The sequence below is a fragment of the Suhomyces tanzawaensis genome (genome assembly GCF_001661415.1).
Source record: "Suhomyces tanzawaensis NRRL Y-17324 unplaced genomic scaffold CANTAscaffold_2, whole genome shotgun sequence".
In the NCBI taxonomy this organism is placed as follows: Eukaryota; Fungi; Ascomycota; class Pichiomycetes; order Serinales; family Debaryomycetaceae; genus Suhomyces; species Suhomyces tanzawaensis.
Window position 1 is genome coordinate 1,731,192 of NW_017963637.1, and position 13,886 is coordinate 1,745,077.

General features: G+C 44.3%; 3 protein-coding genes and 3 non-coding genes across 6 annotated transcripts; 3 read left to right on the forward strand and 3 right to left on the reverse strand.

Moving 5' to 3' along the window:
* Window positions 1–2,023: 2,023 nt before the first annotated feature.
* Window positions 2,024–3,223, forward strand: STE2 (alpha-factor pheromone receptor; the record flags this gene model as incomplete). The annotated part of the gene is made up of 1 exon (XM_020209993.1): window positions 2,024–3,223. The coding sequence occupies one exon, from the start codon at window positions 2,024–2,026 to the stop codon at window positions 3,221–3,223; it is 1,200 nt and encodes a 399-aa protein (XP_020066346.1).
* Window positions 3,224–3,399: 176 nt separating this feature from the next.
* Window positions 3,400–3,471, reverse strand: CANTADRAFT_t75. The gene has a single exon. It is a non-coding gene; the product is annotated as a tRNA-His (tRNA).
* A 3,690-nt stretch (window positions 3,472–7,161) lies between these two features.
* On the forward strand, window positions 7,162–7,244 carry CANTADRAFT_t71. The gene has a single exon. It is a non-coding gene; the product is annotated as a tRNA-Leu (tRNA).
* Window positions 7,245–7,367: 123 nt separating this feature from the next.
* On the reverse strand, window positions 7,368–7,441 carry CANTADRAFT_t74. Its single transcript has one exon. It is a non-coding gene; the product is annotated as a tRNA-Val (tRNA).
* Window positions 7,442–8,352: 911 nt separating this feature from the next.
* Window positions 8,353–9,621, forward strand: CANTADRAFT_46361 (uncharacterized protein; the record flags this gene model as incomplete). Its single annotated transcript, XM_020209326.1, has 1 exon — window positions 8,353–9,621. The coding sequence occupies one exon, from the start codon at window positions 8,353–8,355 to the stop codon at window positions 9,619–9,621; it is 1,269 nt and encodes a 422-aa protein (XP_020066347.1).
* Window positions 9,622–10,781: 1,160 nt separating this feature from the next.
* CANTADRAFT_20758 (uncharacterized protein) lies at window positions 10,782–12,894 on the reverse strand (the record flags this gene model as incomplete). The annotated part of the gene is made up of 4 exons (XM_020206616.1): window positions 10,782–10,848; window positions 10,904–11,009; window positions 11,155–11,387; window positions 11,450–12,894. 4 exons carry the CDS (start codon window positions 12,892–12,894, stop codon window positions 10,782–10,784), a joined length of 1,851 nt encoding a protein of 616 aa, XP_020066348.1.
* Between the last annotated feature and the right edge of the window lie 992 nt (window positions 12,895–13,886).

Here is a 13,886-nt window from a genome sequence, read left to right on the forward strand (position 1 = left end):
CCGGTGGAGTGAAGATGGACGGTTCACTTTGGGGGTAAATGTTGAAATAATTTGGATGTCTGGGAACATGCAAAAGCCGTTGTATATATAGGTGATCTAATAGTGAGAAAGTAACGAAGAACGTTAGTCGCTTACAATAGGAGGGGCCATGCGGAGGACAGATGGAGTTGCGCTTGAAGCGCATTATGCATAACCTGCAAAAATATGCCCCCCCTCCCCGAAAATATTATAATAAAACTACTAACGGACTGGGGAATCCCTGCACCGCACTCACAACCCAGGAGCCATCTCCACGGTTCCAGATCGACCCTGGCAACTTTTCCACGGGTCAAAACCTTAATTTAAGGTTTGGATGGCTGGATCCTGCCTAGCCGTGTAAACTTGCCATTGCCGGCAGCAAAACCCTGTCTTACCTGGCCACCACTGTGGAGCCCGCAGAAAAACGGCCACGTTTCTGACACTACCACTAGCGATCACAAAATGTCGCAACTAATGCATCCGCTAACTTATGCCTGACAGTGACTCGGAATAGTTGGGGGCACTAGCTCGGTGCACTGGGGCTATTTCGGTACTGCCCGCGATTGGTTCCTTGAAGGTCGGCGCTCCCAACACTCCCAGAGATGACGCCACACCCACAAGTTACGTGTACGGACACCGCCAGCCGGCCTGGTCTCACTCACCTGGCCATTGGGCCAGCTTCCTCTGCAAATCTGCTTTCCGGCCGCCCGGCGAACGTTAGCCATCCTGGTAATGTACCATGCACCAATTCCACACCGAACATCGCCGATCCTTGTATTATATCTCCGTTTCGCTGGTTAGGCCTCCTCCATGCCCCTTATGCCACAGTGAATGCATAACCTGTAGCACATTTTTCACTGCCTACAGGGGAAATTTTCGTCGCCAGTTGTCCTGTCCACGGCCAACGGCCAAGATGGGCATGACATTTTTCTAAGCCAACCCATCCAGCTGTCTCGCTAACACTTCCAGCCCGAGGCAAGCCACCGCCCAGGGCACCATGCCAGGGATGAGCATCTGGGGGACCAGGACTCCCCAAAAAATATCACGAGTATCTTGTGACAACTCGATCGTTTCATCGTGTCACCCCATCCTGTCCGGCTATATCCCGCTACCGCCGGCTAGTGCGCCTACTATTGTCTGGTGGTGATAATCTTTGTGCACATATTTCCGTAGAAAATTGCAAGTTCAGGCCTGGGCTGGCTTTGTTGCACTCGCCTGCCCGTTCCAGGTGATACGAAACCTGCAAATGCGACCATGGGCGCCTGGGGCGAGTCAACGCGGACGGCGCATCTCGTAATCTTCAGATCCTCCGTTCTCTGCGTCCAGGGTCCGCAGGGTCCCATGGGACTACCCAAGCCGCCAGTACCACCACCGGCTCCCTTGCGTGGCAGCTTCTGTTTGCGCCGTCTGAGCGCCAAAGGCTCATCCTGGTGAGGTAGACACACACCTGCCATCGCCCTGCCATCTCGGTCCTCCCACACCCACTGGTGTTGGTCTTCGAGTCGAGACAAGTACCGAAGACTCACTTGCATAGCGAATGCCCGCCCTCGGTGTAGGCAACCTGCACAACCTTTTAATCATCCTTGGCACTTCAAGAAGAGTTTTCCCGCTATGGTGCGATCCCATCGGGTCCCCAGTGCCCCCACATTGCGCCCCCACTGCCAATGTTCGGCGCAACTCCAAACTGGTGAAAGCGCATCTGTAGCCATAAACGTACCTTTCTTTTTCCGAGGGCCACTTCGTATTCATAGCTCCAAGGCTTGGTATGTGGTGTTTTCGGAGGTCCCAGCCCGGCGTCGTATCTGCTCAACACTTGCACCGAATTTCCTTCTTGCTCGCTTGACCACTGCCCACCGCTTGGGATCCATTGCCTGTTCCCGATTGGGCAATATAATTGATGCAAAATTCAATTAATGGATCAGAATGTTTCGTACGGGAGACTCGCTATATAAGTAGTCTATAGGGCCAGGACACCCGGCGCCACCTCTGCGAGCCTTCACCAAGCATGAACGTCGAATTCCAGAGTTTGGACCCCAAACTCATTATCCTCAATTTCACTGTCCAGGGCCAGGTGTTCTCGCTACCATTCGCAGCCTTGGACGCATACCAGTCGGAAAACACCAAGCGTGCCATTATCCGTGGTGTCACTGTGGGTGGGTGTGGGATCCTCATGTTAGTTCTTGCCATTATCAACTGGAAAAGGAAAAAGACCCCCATGTTCTACCTCAATATGGCCACCTTGACCGCAGCCATCATCCGGAATTGCATCTATTTGGCATATCTTCTAGGACCACTTGCCGCGCCTTCGTTTTCCTTCAGTGGCTTGATATCTAGCTCAGCCCTTGCAAATTACCATCTCACCGTCGCCTCCAACGCTTTTCAGGTGGTGCTTATACTACTCGTGGAAATGTCGATGACATACCAAATTTTCGTGGTTTTCAGAGCCCCAAAATTGAGAAAACTAGGCTGGACTTTAACCACAGCAGCAGGAATGCTAGGATTGGCACTGGTTGCCCTCTACATTAACAGTGCTGTGAACAGCTCAAAGATATATAGCAGCCTTTTTAACCACGAATCAGTGTCCCAAGCCGCTCGCCAAGATTGGGTGGGAAGTCTTCCCAACATTCTCTTCGCAGCCTCAGTGAACGTTCTCAGTGTGATACTCCTCATTAAATTGGGACTTGCAATTCGGACTAGAAGGTTCCTTGGCCTCAAGCAATTTGATGGGTTTCATGTTCTCTTCATCATGTCCACCCAGACCATGACAGTTCCTTCGATTCTAGTTATTGTGCTGTACTGTTTCCCCGACTTCCAGAACTCGGTATTACTCTCCATCGCGGTAATGCTAGTTGTGTTATCTTTGCCATTATCTTCAACTTGGGCACTGGCTGCGAATAATGACCCAGACATCAATAACACTGCCTTTTCATTTATGAAGCGAATGGATTCCAACGCCTCTCACGGAACCAGCACTACTGAGGAAAGAACTTTGGCCAATGTATCTATCCTTCCAGAAAAATGGATGCCATCTGGAAATAACCACCTTCGTTCTCCAGATTCGTTTGCTGAACTGGCTTCAGCTAGTGAGTACGAACTAGTCAATAACACAACTGTCCTGTCTCCTTCGGCTCTTCAAGATGAAGACATTTTTCGAAACGTCCACGATGGTGATTTTGTCGCTATCAGTACCCACAACCTCAAGTGACTAGGGTATCCAACCAACAATGTGCGATACTTCCAATTTCTGGGAAATCAAACCAAACAACTAGTTTTATTCCGTTAATTGATCAAATCATAATTATCTTGAATTCAAATTCCTATCTGATTTCGAATGTGTAGAATTATCAGCATTAAAGGGTGCAAAAAATGTCCAAAAAAATCTGCCGGTCCCAGGAATCGAACCTGGGTTTGTTCGGCCACAACGAACTGTACTAACCACTATACGAGACCGGCTTATTTCTTGAAATGGAAGTCACATCTTAGATTCAGGTTTAATTATTTATGCTGTAATTTTGGCCCGTTTTGGGGCTATTACTCAATTCAATTTTAGAAGTGATCACAATTTAGATTTAGTGATTAATTTCATCGTTCAATCTGATATTTAGTGCGTATCACAAATATTTTATTTTTGCGCAGAAATCCTCACCACTGACAAACTAGTACTTCCTCCTAACTTGCACAATTTGTAAAGCCAAATGATGGGTGTGTTATCCATTGCAATAGGTATATAGTCAGTAGATTATAATATACTTCCCAGTAGCAAAAAAAAAAATGTTTCTTGTTCGCAAGAGATCCATCACTGAGTACCGACCAATAGACCATAATCTCCGGGGATCAGATCAGTACCATCGGTGCTATTCTAGTAGTGTCTCTATACAGTATCATTAATTGATTTGAAACTAGTATTGTCGTTCACTTACATTTTGGATTTTACTGAATTGTAGTCGATGGAAACAGTCCAATCGTATTCAGCACCCTTCTAATTCCAAGTAAAGCACACAAAATGAATAGTCATGCTATGTATTCTGCAAGAAGCTACTTCACTCCAATGTCAAAGTACAAACGGTTATGAACTTTTAAGCTCGGTTCCGGTATCTTGACCACAATGTTATGAAAGGTTTATTGATGTACCTTGCCAAACTGCAAATATGTCTCTTCGGCAAACATTCCCGGCAGCTTGTTGCTAGAGTAATTAGTGCTCAATTCACTCCTGATTTGCATATGAGTCTATGATGTAACTTAAATTTGCGCTTTGAGTCACCTGAGTCATGCGAGTCACCTCAAAGTTTAGACAAAGTCATTAATGCTTTGAATGCGAGTTTCAAGATACTGGAAAATGTTAGCTGGTCTGGACTGATGTAAATATTTGCCAATAGTACACTTCCTCTAAATTACAGATCACTTTTATGAACAACTGGTAGACCAAAAATGTCAATACTCCATTCATCTCCTACAGTGTTCTGAGAAGCGGTACTTTATTTTTCCAAAAAGGATCGACTGTGAAGAATTATAAAGCCGTAAAGAATCTGTAGCTCCAGAAGGAAAATGACATATGGATTTGTGGGTTTATCTATCTTTAATTGGAACTAAAAACACTATCCCATGACAAGATGATGAAACGGAGTCAACGCGTAGCCGTATTGCTCTGGTAGATTGAGGGTAAATTTTATTCTTGACCCCAAGTTGCAAGTATTATTCATGCTCTGGTAGGTTCATGGCTTTTAGACACATGGGCTCTCTTACAGTTTGCTGATAGGATAGCTTTTCTGGTTAGGGTGTTGGTTACTTCTGTTCTTCTTCCACTATCATAATTAACTACTCTAAAAAGCTAGTATTTGCATAGCACCAAGAATGCCGATTGCGAATTGCTTACTATATTACTAATCGTTTACTCGATGGCGTAGAACTCCTAAGATATTGAAAGATATGTGGCATGAATTCTCAGTATCAAGCTCTGACACTTTAAGGCGATATTTAGCATGCAACGTTAGAATACATAAAGTATTATGCAATCAAGAATAGTCTACAAAACAAAGAAATTGGAAGAAGATTAAGTTATCGAAAATATAATTCATACTAGAGAAGTCTACCATGTAAATCGCTCGAATAGGAGACTATCAGAGGGACCTAGAGAATGAAAATAACTTCAAAAAGAAAGTGATGGTAAAACATAGATATTTAAACAACACATGAAGATTACGTCTGAAGAAAGTCAAGGGCTGTTACTCAATAAAAGAGATTGGAATTTAGTTTTACTACTGAGTATTATAATCTACTCTCTATTTGTCCTCATACTTGAAAATGATCTTGAATAGTAATTGCCCACTAATAAAATTTGATACACAACTTGGGATGATCTTTCTTAGAATCATATAACTGGGGAACGATGAGACATGAAAAATAGGTTTACTGTGACGGAAATTACAGATCAAAATGTTGAGATATCTATTAAAATATTACGAAGAAACTATCTATTAAGCTATTGCGATGGAACACGCATGAACGCTTGCGCCTATCTTAAATTTCTAGATGTTAAAGAGCCCGGATTTACGGATTGACCCTAGTTTTTTTTTAAGGACGGCCGACTGTTGTCATGCTATGCAACTTCGGTAGCTTAAGTTTGTGAATGCCACACGATTGTTCTAAGTAGATCATCCATCACCTACCAGGTGCAAATACTTTTTCGTGGGATGAACGACAGTTAGTTGGATGAAGGTCATTCAACTAATTCTGAGCCCATCATACTTTCAACTCCCCCTTCAGGCCCGTCAAAGTGAAAACCCCATCAGGAGACGGATTTCGAAGGCTTCGTCAAAGACTTACCATCAATCCAAAACTCCATTCTTCCACCTTGAAGCGCAAGTCTTACCCAAGCACCAGCTTGACTTCAGATCCTCAACCGAAGAGACTGCTCCACTGGACCTCCCGCTCCTCTTCTGACCCTCATTCTTCTTCCAATCACCAGCACGGCACTCCAACCCCCAACAAACAACCTATGCTTCAGTCTCTGTCTTTTCAATTCTGTCAAAGTATTTCACTTCTTTTTATATTGTTCGACAATTCTTTATCACCACTCTGACTCATCCATATCACTTGTATAAAACGAAATAATATTAACACCTCTCATTGGCCACTCTGACTCACTCATCATTTCTGTTGCATACCAAAAAATATCAATGTCTCTTCAACCTCTATTTCATATTAGTTCGCATTTTTGAAAAACAAGTCAACTCCAACTTCTTATTGTAATCCAGAAAATTTACCCAAAAGCTCTTCTTTCGAACAAAATGGAGCCTTTAAAGATAGTTGCTCCTAGAATTGGGGGGTATATTCCTCTTAATTTATCAGCCCCTTCCATAAAATTAATGGACTTGTAACCAAAATTCAAGTATCAGATGGTGATCCAACTCCATCACGCTCCTTGAGAGTAGCCCAGTCGATAGTTTTCTTATCGTCTTAATACGTGCAAACTTCATAATTTATTCTAATCTTAGTATCTCACTGTGGTGTCAATAATTTGAGCTAATAACTCACTCGCATATCCTAGGGGCAAGAACCCATTCCGAAGATCCACAATATCTGCAACAAGCGATTGCAGCGGAATACTCCAATTGGAGTAGAACTAGCTATAACCGCTTATGCTCAAGAAAACCTGAATCTCTGAAATAAGCCCACAATTATTTGTTTTCTTGGTTTAATCTTGAAAGGAAATTCCCGCAAAGGCCAACTTGGAATTGCGGTAGAAACAGAAGTTGGCTTGTAGATTCAAAATCTTAAAATGAAGTTGTTATTCTCATTCCTTGTAGAAGAATTGTTTGCAGACTCTCATGAGTATATCATTATTTTCTGTCTATTATCGACTAGCCGTGGGAACTAGTTTTTCCTTCCCAGAATTTGTAGTATCATCAAAAAGTGAAAACTTTTGCTCTCTTAATTGATTGGTTGCTACTTATTTATTAGAAAAAATAATAAATGACTAGGACTGGCTGAAGGAAATCATACTTTAATTCAATTGGAATCTCACCACTAAATTATCTCATACATATTAGTAGAGCTACATGGCTATAAATTTATTAGTAAGCACTTACTAATATAGATTTATACATACTTGTTTTAACAAGCTAAGCTAAATTCTTGTAAAATGGAGGGTTGGCCGAGTGGTCTAAGGCGGCAGACTTAAGATCTGCTGGACGTTGTCCGCGCGAGTTCGAACCTCGCATCCTTCATTATTTTTTTATTGAGAAAATTCACCAGATTTTGTGCTCCAAAAATATGTCTTCCCGCCTTCAGAGTAAAATTTGATTAATTGAAGGAAAGACAATGCCTGGGCAGGTAAAAAGGTAGGCGAATGATTTTGCCCAGGATCGAACTGGGGACGTTCTGCGTGTTAAGCAGATGCCATAACCAACTAGACCACAAAACCATTTCTTGAAAATCGAATTTGCTCCAAAATTTAGAACTAATAGAATTAGGCTAAAAAAGGACTTGAAGGCTAGTCTCTCAGAAGCACAAAGCTTTGCGAGCTGTAAGTAGGAGAAAGAGTTGCAATCTTCTCCCTTCCATCAATTTAGGCCCAAACTTGTATCTCTCACCTAAAAAATTAGCTCTCTTAGATGATACCTGACTCAAAAGTTTGAGAAGGAATTTTCGTCTATATTTTACTGAAGATTGTTATTTTAGAGTCAGGAAACCTAGTATCTTGACAGAAATTAAAACACATAATAATTCTCTGATGGCTCATTTTTCTAGTTTTTTGCCACTTTTAAGATAATTTAGAAATTCTTGAAGAAAGCACTTTTTTAATTATCTTATACTTAAATAATGAATCAAGAAAGCGGAAGGCTATTATACGGACAGCTTGTTTAGAATGAGCAAACGTCTGCCTTCATGACCAGCATGCTCTAGTCCCCAGATACTCGAGTTGTCGTAGTGCATAAGGCTATTATTTCAGTTTCAAGAATTTAAAATACGAGAAGGTGAAAGAGACAATTTGCAGTGGTGTGTGTTCTATAATCCTTGTGGGTTTTAATACCATATCCACTAGACCTCCTTGATTAATGCATTTCTTAGGCTGCGAAAAACCAAGCTGATTACAACAGAATATAGTTCTGCAATTTTTTAACTAGCTGAAGCTAAGCTGAATTCACAAACTCAATCAACAAAACTCCTAGATCTGTATTGCTCTTTTGTTTGCTATAATTGCTTGAGGTAGCCCTAGCCCATTTTCTTTGTGGATTGGTCAACTCGCACTTCCCCACGCCACTCGATATTCGTACCACAAAATCTAAGGAATCGATTCGGATCACCACCCAAGCACTATTCATCCACTTCAACATGGTAGCGGAACCTGTACAGGCAACGCTCCAGACAATTGAACATTTCTATAACCAAACATCTCAGTTTGTCTCGTCACAACAAGACAAGCTTGCCCATTCTGGATACATCGATAAGTTAGCTCATCTAAATCCTTTCTCATCAGAGAGTCCTGCCTCTTCCGAAACGTTGGGATATGTTAGCAGAAGACAACTGGCGCTTCCAGAGCGTATGATCGAGAATTTCACAAAGCATAAGCACCTCTATATGAGTATTCTTACTGTTGGGCTCGGAGCTGGCTGCTACTATTGGAACCAAGTAAGGCCAGGGATAAACGTCAAGGAGCAACCACGGTCCAAACGCCGTGCTCCCAAGTTAGCCAACGGAGCCAGGAGGGATGTGATTTTGATTATAGGCTCACCCACCGAGCCATTGACCAGACTAATTGCTCTCGACTTCGAAAAGAGAGGGATGATAGTATACTTGACGATACTTGACGAGAAGGACCGTAGGTTTGTGGAGTCCAATCCAATCACAGACGATATTAACTACTTCAATTTGAGCGAAACCACCAGCTTGGAGTCTCAGTTGGGCAAATTCCAGCAGCTTTTGGAGCTCCCAGTGGTGCCATTCCCCGGAGCCGAACCTCATAACTTGAGATTGGTGAGTGTGGTATTCACACCCAGTCTATACTTCCAAGCAGGTCCAATAGAGAATATCAGTATAGGTACATGGGCCAAGATCAACGAGAGAATCCTCCTCTACACCACCTTGTTCTCGTCAGGATTGATCGCCTTGATCAGAAACCAGGAGAGCAAGACCATCTTGATCAACCCTAACATCATCAGCACATTGAACATGCCATACCATTCTCCCGAGACAATGTACCAAAATAGCATGAAGCACTTGTTCACCGCCTTAGCAAGAGAATTGAGCCCTCAAGGATTGTCTGTGACCCAAGTGAGATTGGGCAATCTTCACATTTCTAACCAGAGCAGGGCGTCAGGACTGAAGATCTCCAATTTGGTCAATTCTGAGGTCCGTAGCTGGGATCCCCAAATGAAGGAGTTGTACGCCGAGAAGTTTTCCAAAACAGAGTTCAAGTCCAATCCCATCAGGGCTTCTGGTGGCAGAGGCACAAGCTTGAGAGAGTTGTACCATACCTTGTTCGATTTGACCTATGGCAAAGGAAGAAACTCGTCGGTGGTTTATTGTGGTGCTGGAGCCAGGTCTTACGATTTAGTCACAAGAATATTCCCCGAGTCATGGATTGACTTGTTCTTGATGTAGTAGATCCAAGATGGAGGGTATACGAGCCTCTTTCTCGCCATAAGGGGAAACGATGAGCACAGAATCTTCGCTATTTATATTGCATTTCATTACATTCAACTAACGATCATCACAGTAATTTGGGGATATGAATTTGTAGTTAGTACTTAGTAGTTACTGTTTGTAATCGTGCCTGGTGATTACAGAGTATTGAAATTCTCAGACAGTGGGTCAAACGGAGTTGTTTTACATCCTTCAAGCAAATGGAGTTCTGCTCATCACTCTACACTTCCAGTGCAATTAATAGTATCTATTCCCGTGCTAGTGATCTTAAATAATATCGGACATTCAGCCCCAAAATTAGAGTCACCGTCCAATTGCAGTGGACTTAGGTGTAGTTATAAAGGTAAGTCAGCATTGACACTTGAATACAGAAGAAATTTGACTCACCTGTTCAGCCAGTCCACATCCAAAGCAAGTAGACTAAAACACTATACTTTCTCTCTTCTAGCCAATTATGACATTTGAACTAAGAATGATGATATAATGTCAATTTAGGAAGACTAAGCAGTCTAATTGTTGTAGACGGCAATAAAAAAGCATCCTACACCACCCAAGGAGAGGCACAAAGCACTCCATTGGAGGTGTTGGGAGCGGCCAAAACTTCGTTGACGGTGAAAACAACGATATTTCACTCAAAACTCAGCCTGAAAGCCACTGATGTATGATGAACCATTTTGCTACAATCTAGAGGCCATTTGGCCAAGTGATCCTTTTTGAAGCTTTGCAGCCTTTAGCCCTAATGTTTTGTGGCAGCCATCTGCGCCTGCGCACGACCACAAAATTTTCAGGTATAAATATGGCTTCATCGCCCTCGCATTTTACTTCACGTTCATGGCCAAAGATTAGTTGTCGAAGCTTACACAAGGATCATACGATCACCAATGCTTTGGGGAAAGTCTCCGGCCAATTTTGCGGAAACGTAATGCTTTCACGAAATCATTTGAACTTCGGATTGGCCATGGCCATCCTATCGACTCAGTGAGCTACCTCTGCCACGAATGGATCCTCCTGCTAACTCGTTTTGAGTCTCGTCTTCAAGTGAAGCTCTGGCAGCTGCCCATTTTGTTGGTGGATGTGTGGGCTTGTTGGGTACGGACAAGCCACGGCGGGTTCTTGGTTCACTCTCCCAGTTTGGTATATTCCATGACTGGTGTTAGTTTTCTGTCGGCAATGGGGTTTTGTATCCTAAACGAAAGATATCACTAATGATCGCGTCAGCGGTCAACTCAATGGAGCTTACTCTTGGTCCATGAACGTCTCCAAGCCTGAACTGATGGTCATTCCAAAGGAAATGGCCATTGAGTGTGTATAGTCAAATATACCGGGCTTTGTAGCCTCTGGAGAGGCTGAATATCATTTAGAAGAAGGTTTGACAATATGATGAAACAATCAAGCAAACATAGAGTCAAGCTCTGATCATCGGGTTCACCGTCTGGAAAAATGGCGGGTTCAAGATTAGGACGAGAGTTGCAATATTTCTGACAGTCAAACCTTCTATAAATGGTATTCCGACGGACAGCGACGTCTTCGACAACTGCTGGGCAAATTCTGCAATGACGAGGGATGTAGACATTAGTTCATGAAATACCTTTTCAGTCCTCGATAGATGCCTGCTCGACCAGATGTCTTGGGTTAAGTACTCCACATATTTTGTTACGTGATGATCGAGGGCATCGTCATCGAGTTGTCTACTGTGTGAGTTGAAATGGGTAACGAAAATTAAACTATATAATACATGTAGACAAGTCCGAGAAACGAAAATAAATAAGAATTAGGATACCACTACCAGTGGCTGGTGAGGGCAGTATTACCTCCAGAACTACTGTTTCCCAGTAATTCCATAGTGTACAACAATAATGTTGTGGCCATGTTGACCCAGTTCCAAAATTGCCATGGATGCACCACGATCAGGAAATCCGGTGAGCTCCAGAAGCCCCAGATCTTCATTTCTGTACCTAACTGACCGTTGTACAGCATCATCAAATGAGTGTAGACTGCTATAATGATGCAGGGGGAGTATGCGTAGATCAATCGTATTATGGCTGAGGGTGGCTGATGGTGGGGTGGCTTGAGACGGAATGACTTCTTGTGGCCTAGCTTTGGAGTAGGTTCAACTTCCGTGTCTTCGGGTTCCTTGGGACTCACTACGGGTTCAGGCTCTTTCAAGTCCAAGTGTGCAAGACTGGTACTGGAAGCCTGACGGGATCTGGTGAGCAAAGGAGGGGTTCTTGGGGGAGAAATGGTGGGATATGCCGAGTTATGGTATAACGAAGGAATGATCTTTGTAGCTGCGTAAAACACCCCGATTCTGTAGGCCAAATTTAACAAGATTGGTAAGGTCAACTTGTGGATGGCCATGATTAAGAACTCCCAGATTGTCTTGAAAGATCCAGGCAAGTTTGAGGCTAGGAATGGCACTACCAGCAGGATTGGATTCAAGATTTGTGGAGGAATCTTTGGGATTTCGTTCTTTAAGTTATAGGTAGCCTGGGTGAACAACGAGGTCAATGACTTGGTGGCTTCTTCCGATAAAATTGGGAAAGTCTCGTAAATGCATCTCACCACATAAGCAAACAACAACGAGCTCTCGATAATGGAGCCTTTGCCAGAGACAATGCCATACAATCCAAGGCCACCAGTTAATGTCAAGAGCGAGCCGAGCAACGAAGCACTGATAATATCGATGGTGAATGGGAAAACATAGATTCTGTAGAGAAACGAAATTGAGGCTGTGATGATGCACCCACTTCCAATAAGGGACACAATCAACCAGCTGTCTGACTTGTATACCGTGAGCCAGTTCACGGTTTGGCCAATAGCCTGGATAAGGAGAAGCGAGCAGAACCCTTCCAAAATAGTGAAGATGGATGTCGAGTTTGTGAGAACAATTTTCCACACCGAAACAGGGGTAATTCTGACGTTGGCGTCCGAGTTTGACGACACAGGGCTAGTAGGAACTGTGTGGTACGACAAGAAAAGTGTGAGGATGCTGGGAATCAAGAAGTGCTGCATGTAGTATAACACCAGTACCCAGCGGAAGTAGCGGGACTTTCTGGTGATGAGCCTGATGGTAGTTAGCACGAAGTACAACAGAAAGGTGGTCAAGGAGTAGGCCAACCCGCACTCAACGCCACCCACATCGAACGCCAACGGGATGGTGAGGATTATGAGGACGAGGTAGAGGGTCGAGAGCACTGCCCTAAGGAGCTTGATGATCTTGGGAGGAAGCATGGTGGGTGTGATTGGAGATGGGCGCTAGAGCGCTGAGAGTGGCAGTTTCAGGCCAGAAGTTCTCGAGGGTATTGCGAACTGCAATAAAGCAGAGGATTCTCGTTGGGGGTCAGCGGAAGCCTGTTCGTGCTGGTGGAGGGCCACGGACAGCGGGACAGCACTAGATTGAATAGCACAGAACGCCGAGAATGAGGCCGTTTGGAGTCGAAAAAAGACGATTGAGCAGGGCTCGGGGTAGGGGATGCACGGGAGTGGCCTGGGCCGGATTGCAAGGACGGTGTGGTCCTGGGAGAAGATATACCAGGGGGAGGCTGTACTGGTTATTGTTGATTTGGTAGTTTTTTTACTAGATGGAAGTGCACGTGAGACGTGACCAGGGAGATGTGAGACGGATGGGACCAGAGACGGGGGAGAGAAGGTGGGGGAGGCGAGACGGGAGAGGAGACTACACAGAGGGGGATGCTATGCGGTGCAGAGCAAGATGGAACTTCGGGAATTGTTCCCCATTACACCACTAGCAAGGAGCGGTGGGACTTCCTGGCTAGCGATGTGGTACTGGTGGCCCTCGCTAGCTAGGGAGACGAGTCGCACGGTATCCCCAGTAACTGGGACGATCAGAGAACAATTCACGAGGGTTCGTAAGTGGTCCGCTGGACGGGGCTGCCAGTAATCTGGTTGGGGAGGAGCCAGTGACTGTTTTACTGGCGAATGGCTGGGCAGGTGCAGATACGGTGCTGTTCAATGAGATGTAGATGGGTTTGCTGGTGGCATGAGACTGTGGGATTCGTGGCTGGAGTACTGCCATGGGTCTTGTGAGGCTATTCCTCCTGTGGCCCGAGCCGTAGTTGCCACTACGACCCGGAGACCTCGGTGCGACAACATCCCACACTATATTAGAGACATGGCGTGGTGCGAGAACAGCATGATACAAAAGAAGAGACAAAGAACCTCATCAGTAACGATAATGTAATAAATAATCAAAGGGCTCACTG